Here is a 16,980-nt window from a genome sequence, read left to right on the forward strand (position 1 = left end):
GGTCACCTGGAGAAAATATCTGTAATATGTGTGATAAAGAACTGATTTCCTTAATAAACAAAAAAAATGAATTAAGATTCTTAAGTACAGGAAAAATTCACTCAAAAGGTAGTAAATTATAAGCAATCAATTTACAGAGAAAAAAAAAGCAACAAATGACCAATGAGCATAATAAATGGTTAACCCTGTACCTAATAAGGTAATTAAAAGCAAATTAAAACAAGGAGATACTATTTTGCATGTATCAAAGATCCTGGCAGTGATTCGAACTGACTTACAATTCTGGCAAGAATGTGGGGAAAGAGGATTTCTTATGCTATGCTGGTGATGATACAAATCAATATAAACATTCTGGAAAGCAAACTGACAATATCTATAAAAATGTAAAATAACCATATCCTCTGACTGAGAAATTCCACTGGAGAAATGCATCTCATAATATACTCACATAAGCAAAATAAGATGTATATGCAAGAATGCTGCTTGGAACATGGTTTATAATAGGGAAAAAAAAAAAAAAACTGAAATGACCTAAATGTTCATCAATAGAAAAAACTAGTTTAACTGGGTTATGTTCTTATAACGAAACATCCATCAGTCAAAGGAAATGCAGAGCTCATTGGAAAGACAACCACAATATGGTAAAAAGGCAGGTAGCAAAATAATAATATTCAACACAGTACTATGTAATACTGTAAACACATACACTTGGCACTTATTCAAATGTGTTTATCTCTATATACACCATACATGTTTCTATGTAAAACTCCACAGAGGTGACCTCTGAGGAACAGGCTGAAAGAAGACAATGGAGGACTTCAGGAAATGCTTGTCTTCTTATTTCTTGTGGCCAACCATTGCTTTTATAGTGAACTATTTTTTAAAATCACAGAGCAATGTAAGCAAGTATAATAACTTATAGTTGGTGCTCAGCAAATCGTACTTATGAGTTGGCACTAGTCACTACCCGGTGTCCCTCAAGAGCCTTATGGCAACACAGGCAGACCTAATTCGACTGGTGCTAACTGCTTGCTGAAGTCAGCCTGGAATGGCTGTGCAGCCGGCAACGAGGGTGGACAAGATGTGGGTCATTCTGAACTGGCTCCAGGATCACACTATGCCAAAGCCCCTCCTTTCAATCTTCAGCCCCTTACCCCAACCCCACACCTCTCTATGACACCATTATCTAGCAGTACTGACTGGGGACAGACTGACTGTTGGGTGACATGCCACTGCAGGGGTAAGAATCTCGTTTTGAAGACTAGTTGGTTTAATTAAAAGCACAGTGGGGCGCTGGGCCGCCAGCAGACAGCCTGCCTTTTGCCATGGGAAGTCATCTTCCCTGGCACAGTCTGATGGAAACCAGGACAGCACTCAGAGGTAAGAAGGACAGCAAGGTGATCTGGCCCGCTTAGGACCCGATATGGACAGGACCCAGACACCTGTCATCAGGTGCTAGCGGCTGGCTGGTGCAGGAGGTGCAGATGTCGCAGATGATAATGTACTTCTGAAAAGGCCTGTCTGTGCCCTAGAGGACATTCAAAGCACAACGAGAAAAAGGGGAGGGAAGGAGAGAGGGAGACCCTCACCACCGCACATGGACGTTTATTTTTCAATTATAGGATTTTGTTAAATTGGGCTAGGAAGTCTAGGATTTCCTCTCACCTACAATAATGATTTTTACTTTATAGTTTCTGAAAATTCAATTAATTTGATATTGATTTTTTTAAAGTATTTAAGTTCTTCAAATATTTTCAACTCTGTAGGAAAGCTCATTTCACATTAAGCAATCTTTTAATAAGGTCCCAATATATTATGGTGAAATTACAGTTTATTCTAAGCATTTACAAGTGATAATGAGTCATGCTAATCTGATGGTATTGTATATTTTACTATAGTATTCTCAATATTTGAAAACACCTAAGTTTGTTTATTTCACACACACACACACACACACACACACACCACTGTAATGATTTAAAGCCTCAAACACTTGGTCTGAAATAATTGATGCAACTTCTAAAGGTGATTAAGTTACTCCTGGGAAAATAAGTCTTCCTGGTTAGCATACTAACAGTAACAATATTTTCATTTTTATGGTTATTTCACTTTCAGTGCTCCACAAACAGCAGAGAAGTTACTTGCCCAAGAAGAAAGAGCCAGTGGCTGGCGGAGCTGGGATCTGAATCCAGGCTGACTGGGCTCTTGGGCACAGCCTCCTAATTTCCATAATGGCATAGCCTCCTAACGGGGACAACTCTGAACTGAGGGCGGTAGTGGTCCATTAGGAAGGTGGGCATGCAGGGTGTGTGTGCACACACCTCACCCACGCCTCCACTCTTAGCAGAGCCTGAAATCTAGTAAGACTAAAACTAGCGGCATGAAAAGCTGCAAGTGGGTGGCCCTGCCATGCAACCCCTGTGCTCACAGAGAGAGAATGAAGGATGTAACAACTGAACAAGCAAACAAGAATTAAGTGGGGACCTAATATAAGACCCTGAACCATATACTCACTGACATTAAAGACTATTTTCTGAGCATCTTCTGTCTTCAGATGCCATCATGAACACTGCCACAGCATCCTAGTGGCAGAGGCACCATCTAGACCTCTCTGTACACTGTGGGTCAAGCATCCCTGATCCAAAAATCCAAAGTCCAAAAGACTATGCAAATATCCCCAAATCCAAAAACCTCCAAATCTGAAACACAAAGTTCCAAGCATTTCAACTTTATGAAGGTGAAGCTGCTCGAAGTCCCAAGCACAGCCCTCTAGGTGGCTCCTCCATGTCAAGCCTTGAACACAGGACACAATGTGCCCTGCACTCCTCTGTATAACTGCAGGAAGTCGTCGACTCAACACACAGCCTGTTATCCCCAGCCAACCTCACCTCGGTTGGAAAAGCTCCATCTTGGATTCAGCTTTCTAGAGATACTGAATGAGTCCTGAGTCACTTTCCAACCTGTGCGAGTATCTGCAGGCCCATTGGTGTATGGCAGCCCAGTGAATCTTTCTGATGGGTGGCCTGTTTTCCAGGCCTGCAAAGCAGTTTTACAGGTAGTCGAGCCAGACCACCTGAGATCCTCGGGCGAGGATGCAAAAGTGGAGTTGAGATCGATCCAATTCCCTGGACTCTCAGCTCCAGTCCAGGCTCCCATCACTACATGGCCTGAGCAGGGGTCATTCTGGAATCATCCCATTCAAGAGAGCAACTCCCACCACATCCGTCTGGTGATCTACCTCCCAGCAAGAGCTTCTCCTTTCAAAGTAATTTAATTGGAACCTAATACTGGAAGTCTGCTCACAAATCCCCAGTATCTCTGAAATCGTGCGTTTTCAGGAGTCAGTTCTTTCTTTGCATTTTTTCCCCTTTTTCTTTCTCTTTTTGCATGGTGCTGGGAGGGAACCCAGTGCCTGGCGCATGCCAGGCAAGTGCTGTACCACTGAGCTGCACCGGCGACCCTCTCTGCATTTGCTCAGGCTGATCATTTTGAGTGGTGTTTCAAACAAGCTGCACCAAATCAGAGTACATGAGCTGGTGGGTGGGAATCATTCCTTTAAAACATCTCCCCTTTAGGTGAACACAGCTCCCTGACTTCAGATTCCCCCCAGAGAGACATCTTCACCCGCAGTAGGGAAAAGCCACCATCAGGAAATGGCTTCTCGCTTGTGTGGTTTTCTAAATGGGAGATGGGAGCTCTCCTTTTTTAAGTTTAAATGACAACTTACTTCTTTGTGCCATAAGAAATGACTTCTCCTTTCCTTCTGAAAACACTTTCTGTCTCTGATGCCTGAAATAGTCTAAGCCAACAGCAGGACCCAGGGCAGAACACACAGGAAGTTGCTTCCCCCTGCTGGTGACCACTGGTCTTTTGAACACCATCAGTACAAAGCGATAATGTTCCCTCCATGTGCAGGGACACCCTGCCCTTTGACAGCCCCCTAGTTGTGTCCTGGGGACAGGCCTTTCCCACGTGTTGCCAGTTATCCAATTTCTGGCTGGCTTGGACTCTAGACATTGTCTGTAATTTGTGGGCTCCAAGTTCCTTTGTGTTGGGTGGGAAAGGGAAGACATTGTTTGACACAGAATTAAGTGAGCTGTTTAAAACCAGTGGAAAGGAGACCCAGCTTCAGTTCTGGTTCTGCCCATTCCACTGAGCACTCCTGAGGCCATGTCATTGCCCCTCTGAGCCTGAGCCACTCATGGGAGAAATAGAAGGCCCTTCCTGCCATGGGACTCAGAACCCCAGAGTCAGGAGACTAGGAACCATGGAACTCTATGATGCTTATTACTTTGTAAAGGGAGAAGTAGTCTCCTTTACCTATATATTTAAAAAAAAGTAAATAATAGCATCAATTTTAGAAATTTTAGGAAGGATTACTGAGTGTGGGGTGCCTACCTGTGATCCCAGCAACTCAGGAGGCTGAGGCAGGACGAATGCCAAGTTCAAGGCCAGCCTAAGTAACTTGTCGAGGCCCTAAGCAACTCAGTGAGGGCCTCTAAATAAAAAATTTAAAAAGGGCTGGGGATGTAGCTCAGTGATAAAGCACCTCTGGGTTCAATCCCCAGTAACCCACTTCCCCCAAAAGGAAGTTGTATGAAGTATTAAATGAGACAATGTACAAAAGATATTTAGCACAATTAGTAAATGTTAAGTACAGTATTTATAATTAATTATATAACTGCTAATTATATAATTTCTACACGTAAGAGTAGAAATAGGTGCTACCAAGAATTTCCCCGCTAAGCACAGTGGCACAAACTCACAGTCTCAGCTACTTAGGAGGACAAGGCAAGAGGATCACTTGAGCCCGGGAGTTCAAAGACAGCCTGGGTAACATAGCAAAACCCCATCTCAATAAGTAAATAAATAGATAAATAAATAAATTCATTCCAGGACAACAGGCAGAAACCAAGATAGCCAAACCCTGACATATTATCATTCTATTAATAAGGTAAAGCTACCGTGACATTTGGAAAAGTCTCCAGTAATTGTCAGATTTTTAAATGTTTTTAAAAGCATTTCACTTCAATGTTCTGGCACTGAAAGTCATCTCTGGCAAACCTTCAAATGGTAACTCAACAGAATTGCTGCTGGCTCATTTGAACCCTCTGACACGGGGGCATTATGGATCAGTCTTACACGAATCCCCAAGATCTAAACACACGAAGCTGGAATGACTGAAATGTACTTTCTCTTTAGCCACAAACCAGCAGACAGTGCTCAGGAGGCTGAGGCAGGAGGACTGCGAGTTCGAGGCAAGCACAGCAGGGGTGTGGGTGGGAGAATGGAGACGCTGAAAGGAAAAGAACTAGAACCACAATGAATGAACTCTCTTTTTGAGCAAATTCCTACTTGGAAAGGCCTGACTGAAGCAGAGCGGGTGTGGCCCCTGGGGCCCACGGACAGTGTCCCAGGGTAGAAGAGAGCTGAGCCATTCAGTCTGAGGAGCCAGAAAGGACCTCAGGGATTATCTAATTCAGCTGCTTGACTGACAGATGAAACACCGGAGGCCTGGGGAGGCCAAATAAGGTGCCCAAGGGCAACAGTGATCTATAAAGCTTTTAGTTAGATTTACATGACATGCATGATATCAACAGAATTAAGTTTGGTCTTCCTGCTAGCCTGTGAATTCCAGGAAGGGAGAAACGTGTCTGTCTGCAGCCGTGCCCTCCTCATGCTGACCTCCTAGTCTGCGGGGCAACACAGGAGGCTGGGGCCTCGGGGGTCAGCTGGTTTGCCTGGGGTCCTGCAGCTGGGTCATCAGCCAGCATACTGCTGGTACTTAAGGCGTATTTGTTGAGTGAATGATCAGAATGAGTGGGGACGCAGCTTTGCCCGGCTCTAGCAGCCCAGCTTTGCTTCTGCTTGAACACAACATGTTCAAGGCTGCCACTGTGCCTGGTGCACAATGAGCACTCGAGATAGCCACTAAGTAAAAACACAGGGCCAAAGGAATAATGGAGGTGTAACTGCATGAACCTGTTTCCTGTGGATAAAAATACATTCTTCATAGAGCTGTCCTAAGACTTAAAGAAGATGCAAACGAAAAACCCATAAGAGGCATACGAAAACCCATGTGCATTACCGTCTCACTGAGACAACAAGGGGCACAGCTCCAGAGTTAGCTAAAGCTAGGTGTGAGCCACAGGACCCATACCTCCCAGCCGTGTGACCTGGAACGGGTCTCTTGGCCGATGCCTGGCCACATGTATACTTACATACTGATGGTACAAAATAAAGCACTTCATACTAATGAATGGAAACCTTTATTGTCTTAAAAAAAAAACCCACAAAGATTAACATAAAAAATACAAGGACAATTATTATAGACAACATTTGTATCTCAACTCCAAATTCATGTGTTAAAGCTCCAACAGGATTAGTGTCCTTACAAGAAGAGGCAACAGGGTTTTCTGTCTCGGCGCACACAGAGGAAAGACTATGTGAGGACACAGTGAGAAGGGAAAGAGCAGACCCAGAACCCAGCCGTGCTGGCACCCTGACCTCAGGCTTCTGACCTTCAGAACTAGGAGAAAGTGAATGTCATTGTTTAAGCCCCCTAATCTTTGGTGTTTTGTGATGGCAGCCCAAGCCAACTAATACGGTAATAAAATAAGACAATCTATTGTTATATTCGGGAGGAAAAATCCAAAATTAGCTCTCTGAATTAAATAACATTTTTGTCTTCTAATTCTAAATTCAGGCCAACCTCAAATACCTCTCTCTACGGTGCTAATTACGATTGCTCGTGGGAATTTCATACGGCATCCACCAAAATTAGCAACAAGAGGAAAAGTACTGGACCTTCCAGCTTATCTAAACCAAGGGTTCAGAAATAAGGTAGGGGCTGGGGATGTGGCTCAAGCAGTAGCGCGCTCGCCTGGCATGTGTGAGGCCCGGGTTCGATCCTCAGCACCACATACAAACAAAGATGTTGTGTCCGCCGAGAACTAAAATAAATAAATATTAAAAAAAAAAAAAAGAAATAAGGTAGATAACAGCTTTTGGTGAATCAGGAACTTAAAAATCTAGCTATCACCCCACCAATCAGGTATTGTATATTAAGTTGTGGAGGCTAGAAGTGTATTCTTTTACACTGTTGAATCTAAAAAGAAAAAATCAGATTAGAAGAAACCTTAATAAATTTTTCCCCCCTGCTGGGGTTGAACCGGGGTCTCATGCGTCCTGGGCAAGTGCCCTATACTGAGTTACATCCCCAAGCTCTCAGTCTCATTTCTGAACGACATTAACTGCTCCACACACATCGGAAAGTTTATAAAGAAAAAAATGAATGGACCAGCATCTCACTGCAGTGGGGAGGTGGGGGGGCTGGCCCTGTGAGCCACCTCCTGGTGTTCATGCCCATGTCATTCTCGCTTCAAATGACCTGCAACGGGTCCCACTCCATCCAGCATGCCCTCTCCCACTCGCTCTGAGGGAACCCGCTGCCATGCCATGAGCTGCCCTGGAGAGGCCCAAGGGGCAAGGAACTGAGGGGACCTCCAGCCAAGAGTCTCCAAGGAACACCATGCTGCCGGCCTCAGGGAGACACCGGCACTGAGGCTTTAGTGCAGCCTGGTGAGAGCCTAAGGCAGTAGCTCAAGCTTAGCCATCCCCAGGTCCCTGACCACAAACGCTGAGAGGTAACACTCATTTATTGGTGTAAGCCACTCAGTGCTGGGTTGGTTAGTGACATGGCAGTAGACAACAGATACAATGACCCAATGTGCAAGGGCCCAATGTCCCAGTCTCCATGACAAGCATTTTACACCCAGCAAAAGACGTGAGTACCACTAGCATCCCCGTTTCATAGGCAGAGAAACTAAGGCCCAGGTCAGGGTAACAATTCCCAGAGTCACCCTGCCTAAGTGGCAAGAAGACCCCTGCTGTCAACCAGGACACTGCAGGTCTCCTCATGGGTGACCTTCACCCAGGATTTCTATGATGAGTGAGCTGTAGACAACACAAAGCCCCCTTTCCCACCATCAAAATTGGGAGACTGATGCACTCGCAGTCCTGAGGGAGGTCAGTATCTACAAAGGGGACGCTCTCTCACAACTGAACTGCATTTCAAGTGACTGGCCGGCTCCCACAGCCCTTGAGGCGAACCCTCATGACTGTGCACAGTGCGTGCCCACCACCACCAGGCTACCCACGCTTCACGCACTCACAGACCTGCACACCACCAGGCCCTCGGTGGCATGAGGGGAAACGGTGATTGTGTCATCTGATGGCGTTTTTTAAAAGGAAAGAATAACAAAGAGACAAAGGCAAGAGCCTGAACTATAAGCACAGGAACCAGCAGCCGGCTCTCTCTATTCTACTCTATCACAAAGCCTATTTTTCCTTCCCTTATGTAATTGTCCCAAGCCTTGAAAAGTCAGTCTGTAGTTGCAGACTGTAACATTTAAAGCCATTGCTACTGAAGTAAAAAGGCTCTGAGCAAGGGAGGGTGTGGACCACACTCTTGTTAGTGGAGAGGTGGAGGGGAGGAATTAAGAAAATACCTGTGGGTGTAGCAGGCACTGATTTATTAAGAGTCAGAAATTCTAAAATTAGGGAAATCGTGGGTAAGTTCTAAAACATACCTTGCATCTATGTAATGTGTGAACTTTTAAAAACACAACCAAATAAACTGAACCAGACCATATTGGATATCAGATCACTTAAGGAAAGACTTTATCCATAATTTAAGTCTGAGAAACCACACGTCTCACCCTCCTACTAGGACAAAAAGTGAAAATGCCTAAAACTGCCTGATTTCCCACTGTCACTCTCCTGCTAGGATGTCACATTTTACCATGTGCTGCGCTCACTGACTGACAGGAATGGGCAGAAAGACAACCTCAGGCAGAGGCTGTGCCCACAGCTGTGCCACCTTCCATCCTCAAAACACCTCAGTCAGCAGAGTGCCACTAAAGGATGTCTTATTACCAAAGTCAGCTTTGGGAGGCGGAGTCTGTGATTTGCGCTAGGGTGCAGCATATAAAGGCTTAAGGGAGGTAGCCCATCCCTGGGTAAAATGGGCTTAAGCCCTCCTGCTGACCACCAGTAATCCTGCTTTCAGGCTTCAAGGTCAAACAGCACTCCAGGAGAAGGCATCCTCCAGTCCAAGAGCCGGGCTCCCATCAGAGACTCAAAGAAATCAAGGTACAGACGGGCTGTCATCTGGCTAGAGGAGGAACCTGGTCATCAAGTATTCGGTTACCTTCAAGATACAGTCATGCCTAGGGTCAGGCCAGACCCTTCTAGCTGGGGTAGTGACCCTTCCTCGACTGTGACCGACAAAATCACCCAGAGCCTGCCAAGGGAATGGGAATGTCACAAGGTCCTGGAGACTCTAAGGTACACTTAGAGTGATAGAACCAACCTGCGCAGGCCTCCTGATGGAAGAATTCAAGGATATCATTGAAACTCCCTCTTTACCAATCAGAACATTATTTTATTAGAAGAATCAAGGGAAGTAGCTACCACAAATCTTTGGTAAGCATTTTTTTAAAGTATGTAAAAGTATATTCACTAGAATAGATTTTTGTGATTTTTCTAACTTAGCCTTCAAGCAACACTCTATCAGTCAAATAAATATTCATGTTTCAGACAACCAAAAAATGGTATGTGTTTCCACTGCTATGTGGAACTCTACTCACTGCTTCTAATAGAATACTATTTGAGAACTCTGAAATTCCTGGTCACCTTGATGATGGTGGAGTAAACTCTTACCCTAGAGAACCAATAACTAGCCACTGCCCACAGTGCAAAGCATATGCATATGCAGTTACTGGTTCAAAGCACTGCTTTTCTTTCTGAAGCAGAACAATGGTTCACAAAAGTAGTAGTTACAGACAAAGAAAATAATCTTACATTTATAAAAGTTTTCATTAATTTACAATGATATTAATCTAATAATATAGTTCCAATTATTGTTAGGTAAAAACTGAGTCATTATAAATTATTTACATTATTGATGATGATCCAGCTAATAAAGATGATCTCACTATTCAGACCAGACATTAATAATTACAGAACAGCTTCTGTAAACTCTCAAAGGAATCAGTAGGTCAGGGCAATTTCTGTTTGCTTTTGAGACTCAGATTACAGAATCATAGGAAGCTATACGCAAACAAGCTTGAGAGAGTCTTTTTCTGCAGGCTATTTCTCTCCACAGTTGCCCCCAGCAGACTGGCTGTGGACAGGGGATGCCAGCCCACAGGCATTTGCAGTTCATCATCTGTCTACCCAAGGTGAACACTACTACTCTAAAGCACACCCACATGTCCCTTATACCACCCAACGGTGACACGCTACTCTGAAGGAAGCTTCAGGTTGAAGTTCAGAAGCCACATCTTCCCAGAGGGCTGGTTTTAGCTAAACGAGAAAGGACCCACTCTCTAGAAGGCTTACCAATGACATCCCAAGATGTGGCTCTGGCTCCTGGATTGCCTTACTGCCCAAAGCTATTTGCCTCTGGGGGACTGAGACCCCTTAGCCCAGTGGGTTCTTGTCTTCCCCTACTGTTGTAAATTTTACAGGACTTTGCAAAGGGGCAACCAGGGCAGGAAGCTCCTCACAAGCTTCAGAAGAAGAAGGGGGCCTGAATGGAGGCTCTCTCCACTTCCCATTACCTACACGGAACCTACAGCAATCACCCTCCAAGCTCCCCAGCCATGGCAGCAGCCCCCAGCCTGCCTCTCCACTTCTCTCCTGCCCACTCATCTTTCTTCCCCACCTGGCCTTGCAGTTAAGATGACATCTGAACTGTACCATAACCCCATCGCCCTCCAAGGAACCTTCCCTGGCTGCCCCCTGACCTCAGCCACCACCTCCCCACCTCCAATTCAACACACCTGGGACTCCTTCTCGCCTTACCCGTAGTTCATCCCTGCACTGAACTCCAGCATTTGCTATTCCCTCTGCCTGGAGCCAGCCACACAAAAATCACCCTATCAACCCAGTTCGAGCTGCACAGAGGCCTTCTTGGGCCACTCAATCTAAAGAGGCTCCAGACTGAGGCTTCTGTGTGTCCTTCTACCCACACGGTCCCCAGAGCCACTCTCTGCCCTTCTCTGGGCTCTGGAAGGCTGACTCTATCTATGGACTCTACAGCTTGGGCTCTCTGGTCTCCTGGCTGCTCACTCAGGGCTACTGAGGTTGGAGACATGGGTGCTTCCCTTCCCGACTGGGCCTCAACACCTCAAATGGGCAACTTTTAAGTCTAGGGCTCCTGCCAGGTAGCTCCTCCCCTAGGTTCCAGCCACACTGCTTCCTGACATCTCTTAGGGATTCCCTCAGGGTCACCCCAGCAAACCAGTTCTTCAGTAAGACCTCTTGTCTGCTAGGACCTGACCACTAGGACCCAGCCCCCCACCCTGTCACTCTCTAGCCCACTTTCATTAACAGCCATGTTTGCCGCTGTGTCTGTCACTACCATCAGCCCTTCATCCGCTCAGGCACCACATCTGCAGAGTCTACCAGTCATGAATCAAAATTAATTTATCAGCACTGAATAGGTAAAGACTTTCTTCCTTATCATTACTCCTGAAAAAAGTATGCATACCAACTATTTACAGATCAAGTTGTGTTAGGTATTAAAAGTAACTAGAGGGGCTGGGATTGTGGTTCAGTGACAGAGTACTTGCCTAGCATATGTGAGGCACCGGGTTCAATTCTCAGCATTGAATATAAATAAATGAATAAAATAAAGGTCCATCAACATCAAAAAATATTTTTTTTAAAAAAAGTAACTAGAGATGCTAGGCATGATGGTGCACACCTGTAATCCCAGTGGCTCAGGAGGCCGAGGCAAGAGGATTGTGAGTCTGAAGTCACCCTCAGCAAAAGTGAGGCGCTAAACAACTCAGTGAGACCCTGTCTCTAAATAATATAGGGCTAGGGATGTGGCTCAGTGGTCGAGTGCCCCTCAGTTCAATCCCTGGTACCCCCCACAAAAAAATGAAAGAAAAAGAAAAAAAGTAACTAGAGATAATTTAAAGTATAAGATGTACTTAGGTTATAGCAAATGCCATGACTTAAGCACATAACATGGACTTTTAGTACTAAGGGGTTTCCTAGAACCAAAAATCGCCATGTATACCAAGAGACAACTAACTGTATCTACAAGTGCCTTGTTTACTTGCTTTTTTAGGGTCCACCTCTTCCCCAGTCACTAGAGCCCAAGCTCATAAAAGCGGGGAGCCTGGCAAGTTCACCACTGTCCTCAGGCCAAAACCATGCCTGGAACAGGGCACCAGTCAACACAGAGAATGCACAAATGGGACACAAGCTAGCCCAGTGTGTCCACTCAAAGCACTGCCCATGGGTGAGGCCTTCCCCAATCAGCTGATGGAAAGCCACCACCTCCATCCCTCCCAAACGTCCAGCCCCAAGTCTGTTTTTCCCTATGGCACCGTCATCTTCTGATATATTTGACATTTGTTTATTATCTGCTTCCTCCAACAAAGATGTCAGTTCTCAAAACGAAAATGCTAATGTAGTCAGTGATGTAGCCTCGGCTCCTAGAACAGTTCCTGGCCTACAGCAGAATCCCAATAAAGATTAAAATGAAGAGTTGGCAAAGTGGGCCAATCTTTAAATGAAGCAGTCTGGGGCCTGTTCCTGACACTGGGAAGAAAATGAAAACTATGAATTGCTGGACACCCAGCAACTCACCTGACACCCAGAAATTCATCCAGCAACTGCACTGGACACCCAATGCAGTTTTACATGACTTGATCTTACTCCAGGGAATAGCCTAGGACCCCCTAAGAAAGGTGCTTATCCTACCCAGAGAAGAAGCAGCTTTATTTTTTGTTTTATTTATCTATCTATTATTTGGTACTGGGGATTGAATCCAGGGCACTTTACCACTGAACTAAATCCCCAGTCCTTTATTTTTTATTTTATTTTATTTTATTCAATAAGTAAATAAATAAATAAATAATAAAAATATAATTTGGAGACAGGGTCTCTCTAAGTTGCTGAGGCTGGCTTTGAACTTGCAATTCTCCTGACATGGGTTCCCCAGTGGCTGGGAGGAGAAGCCAAGCATTAGCCACTGCTGCCTGAGAAGAACAGGTTTGGGAGTAAGATGAGGAAGACCCTGTGTTGGTGACAGTTATTGCTCTAGAAAGCATGCCCAGAAGTTGATGTGGCCATTATAAAAACCTTTCTGAAAGTAAATGGGCAAATAAGTTATAAATAAATGAGACCAAGGCACACCGTTCCCTTTCCACACTAGTGTTCCTCTTGGCAGCAGCTTCAACTACAGTTCATTGACAGTGCCTGTGGACCCAGAGCCAAGCCTGAAAGCATTGCTTTTTTGACAGCTGCTCTCTTAACGGGGCAGCTATCAAAGGCAGGTTTCATTCTGCAACGCCTACACTGTCCAAATTTTATTCCTCCACAATAACTGAAGATTGGAATAAATTCCTCCTCCCCACCGCCATCATTGATTACTCATACTTGCTCTCTCACCCTCCAAAGTGTCTAAAAATGTGCGGATTTGGGGGAGGGGGATCAATTCCCAAGGTACTGAGTGTCCCTGGTGGTGGCATGTCACTCCTTCAAGGGAGCTAGCTTCCTGGCTAAATATCCGAAAGGTTTTGAAAATGGTCCCCTTCCCCCTAACACCATTCGACCAAAACTGGCCAACGAACCGCAGGATAATGAGCAACCACGGATCCTCACCCAAACACTGGCTTTTCTTCCAATAGTGCAGATTGAGAATGCAGAGACGTCGTCGTATTTATGAACAGTGAGTCACGTCGCCGCTCAACGTCTGTTTCCTCCTCCCTATGAATGAGGTGACCCCCCTCCCCTGTCGAGTAAATGCAGGGCTGTGGCTAACGCCCCAGGGGGGCGACAGGAGCTGGGCGGCCGCTCGGGTCCTAATTCGTCCCCACCCGAAAACCCACCGGGCGCAGAGGCGTCGCTGGGAAGCAATGGCAAGCCCCGGCCGAGCGGAGCGGAGCCGCTGAAGACCCGCTTCCAGAGCTGCGCGCGGCCGGCAGGCGCTCGGGGACTGGGGACCCGCGGAGCGCCACCCCGGGGGCAAGGGCCCGCGTCCGGGCGTCCCGGGGTTGCCATCCGCGGCGTACCTCGGCGCTGCGACCCGCTTCCTAGGGGCAACAAGTGTCCGCCCTCCGCCCCGACGGCCCGCCCGGCCCAGCCCTCACCCGGCACAGGCCGTCCACGAACACGCGCGGGTCTAGGTGGCAGGCGATAGTGGCGCTGGGCAGGTCCTGCAGGTCCACCTCCTCCATCTCGCAGTCGATGAAGCTCCAGTCGCCGCCGCCCTCGTCGGCCTCGGCCGCCCCGGAGAAGGGCGCGAAGGGCCGCAGCGTCACCCCGGGCCGCGCCCGCGCCTCGGCCGCCTCCGCTGCCGCCCCAAGCCGGGGCCCGGCCACGCCGTCCTCCATCCCCGCGCTCGCGCCCGCGCGCCCCTGTGCGCCCCCGCCGGCTGCGCCGGGCTCGCGCGCCGGAGCCTAGCGCTCTCTCCTCCGCGCCGCGGCCGCTGGCTCCCGGTTAACCCCCTCGGGATCGCGGGGCTGCCGGCCGCCGGCTGTCACCACGGTTCCCGGAGACGCGGCCTCCAAGCGCCCGCCCCGCCCGCCTCCGTCCAGCGCGGGAGGGGCAGAAAGCCCGCGCGGCGCCCCGCCTGCCCAGCCCAGAAGGCGGAGCTCCAGCGGGTTCTGCGGCGGTCCCTTTAAGCCGGCCCCAGCTGGGTTACCGTGTCCGGCCCTTCCCGGAGAGAAGACCAATAAAAGAACGGGATTCTCATCAGGTGATCCTCATTCACCGCCCCTAGCCTGAAGCCTAACCGCGACCATATTTGTCAGGGGCAAAGGCCTGTAGCTGGTTCTTTTCTGGAGGCTATTGGTGCTTACTGGAGGATGCCAGGCAGGGTCTTAGCCCTTAGGCCCTTGGGCCCTTAGGCTGATGGCTGAGCTGGCAGCGCTCAGGTTGCCGTGCGGTGGTGTTTGGAAACACAAGGGCCAACATTTGAGGGAATTCAGGAAAATCTTAAGCAGTTACACATGCTTAACCTTGTATTACCAGATGCAGTTGCAAATAAGGGGCTAGACCGTGAAACCAACCTTACTTTTATATTTCGATTTGTTAGTCATTTTATCAGTCTCCAAAATTAATATAATTAGAAGGAATTCTATTTTTAATTACTTTTATGTACTATGCTCAACATTGATCCTTGCTTTTGGTGATTTTTATAAAGTGAAAACGGAGAAGCTCAAGAGAATTCCTTCACATTAAAGGACAATGTGATTCAAAGAAAACTTGGGTGTGAATTTCAGCTATGCTGTTGATTACTTGGACAATCAGTTCACTTGCTCAGGAAAAAAAAAAAAAATGAGGCCATATGTAAGAAGAATCCAGTAAGTGCTCAAATGAATGGCAGCTGTATTTGTGTGGTAGGTTCTTTTGGAGGATGTAATATTAGATCTGTATTTTCTCCTGATGTAGGTATATCCTCTAGTTAGGAAGTTCAACTGGTTATAATTAAAAGTGCACCCAACTAACAGCAGAGACTTACTCAGAACGCATCATGGTTGAAGTTCTGTATCTGCCAGTGTGATATCTTGGAACTTAAGTCTAAGAGGAGTAGTTGGACTCATGCAGAGAGAACTGGTAAGTAGAGTGAGATGTGAGGATATGGAGAAATTGGAACCATTGTATATTGCTGGTGAGAATGTAAAACTATGCAGCCACTTTGGTAAACAATTTGGCAGATCCCAAAAAAAGTTAAATGTGGAGACCACATGACCCAGTACTTCCTGTTCTAGGTATATACTAAGGAGTAAAACCATATATCCATTCAAAAACCTGTGCACAGAAGTTATAGCATCATTATTCCTAACAGCCCAAGTGTTCTTCCGCTGATGAAGAGATCCACCAGGACTATAGTCCTACAATGAAATATTATTCAGCCATATAAAGGGGTGAAGTACCCATGCTTGTCATCACATGAATGGGCTTTGGAAACATGCTAAGGGAAAGAAACCAGTCACAAAAGGTCACATGCTACTCTATTTATATGCAGAATCCAGGATAAGCAAATACTAAGACAAATGTAGATTAGCAGTCACCAGGGGCTGGAGGGAGGGAAAGAGAATGTCTGCAAATGGCGTTTTTTTTTTTTTTTCAGAATGTTGAAAATCTTCCAAAATCGACTGTAGTGACGTTTGCACAACTCCTTGGATATACGAAAAATCACTGAATTGTATTTTTATGCCAAGTGAATTATTTCTCAATAAAGCTGTTATTTTTTTTTTAAGGGAATGTGATAAATGCCACACGGGATTAGGGTGGATGACATTGCAGAGTTGAAAACTCTCTGTAAACTCTAGCCAGACATTCTGAAAGGGTAACAAAGGGGATGAGGCGCCAGTTTTGGAAAAACTCGGCCCAGCCAAGCGGTTGCTGGGTGGGTCTGTGTTGTTTTTGTCCTCAGGACAGTACACTTTCTCCTTGCTGGCTTACTGTAAGCCTCTTAGGGCACACAGTGGGCCAAGCGTGTGAGGGGAAGGAAAGCCCCAGCAAAGCAGAAAGCCAAAGGTAGCCAAGCAAACCATCACAGATGGCTCTCCAGTGCATGGAGACAGAGCCAGCAACTACTACCTCAGGCAAGTGGCACAGACTGCACATATGTAATTGACTTTGGAATGCAGCAGGTCATTGCTGGCATACAGACCAAGTGGGTTTCCATTTCTCTCCTTTCATCCTCCCCAGGCAGCAAAGGGTGTGACATTTCTATCTCTCCAACTAGACCCATATTAATATATCTATATATTATTATCCAATAATAATGCCAGCTTCTTTTGTAGTTCTTAATTAATGGGTGTACACATAACCTAGCTCAGATGGCACATGCCCACCCACACGGCCACCCCCCCACCCACATACACACACGCAGGTGCTAATACTGCAGATTCTCAGAACTGAGGCTCAGTGAGATCGAATGACCTT

General features: G+C 46.5%; 1 protein-coding gene and 1 long non-coding RNA gene across 2 annotated transcripts in view; one reads left to right on the forward strand and one right to left on the reverse strand.

Moving 5' to 3' along the window:
• Nucleotides 1-14,432, reverse strand: part of Rcan1 (regulator of calcineurin 1) — an 83,386-nt gene extending 68,954 nt beyond the window's left edge. The window contains exon 1 of the mRNA XM_046439131.1: nucleotides 14,175-14,432. Coding sequence (XP_046295087.1) covers nucleotides 14,175-14,417 — 243 coding nt within the window. The 5' untranslated portion in view covers nucleotides 14,418-14,432. The remainder of the gene's footprint in view (nucleotides 1-14,174) is intronic.
• A 419-nt stretch (nucleotides 14,433-14,851) lies between these two features.
• Nucleotides 14,852-16,286, forward strand: LOC124088988 (uncharacterized). Its single transcript, XR_006850553.2, has 3 exons — nucleotides 14,852-15,389; nucleotides 15,478-15,642; nucleotides 16,160-16,286. It is a non-coding gene; the product is annotated as an uncharacterized LOC124088988 (long non-coding RNA).
• Nucleotides 16,287-16,980: the final 694 nt, after the last annotated feature.

Source organism: Marmota monax, unplaced genomic scaffold (assembly GCF_021218885.2).
Source record: "Marmota monax isolate L192 unplaced genomic scaffold, Marmota_monax_Labrador192_F-V1.1 WCK01_AAM20220418_F8-fsc00125, whole genome shotgun sequence".
NCBI classification, from domain to species: domain Eukaryota; kingdom Metazoa; phylum Chordata; class Mammalia; order Rodentia; family Sciuridae; genus Marmota; species Marmota monax.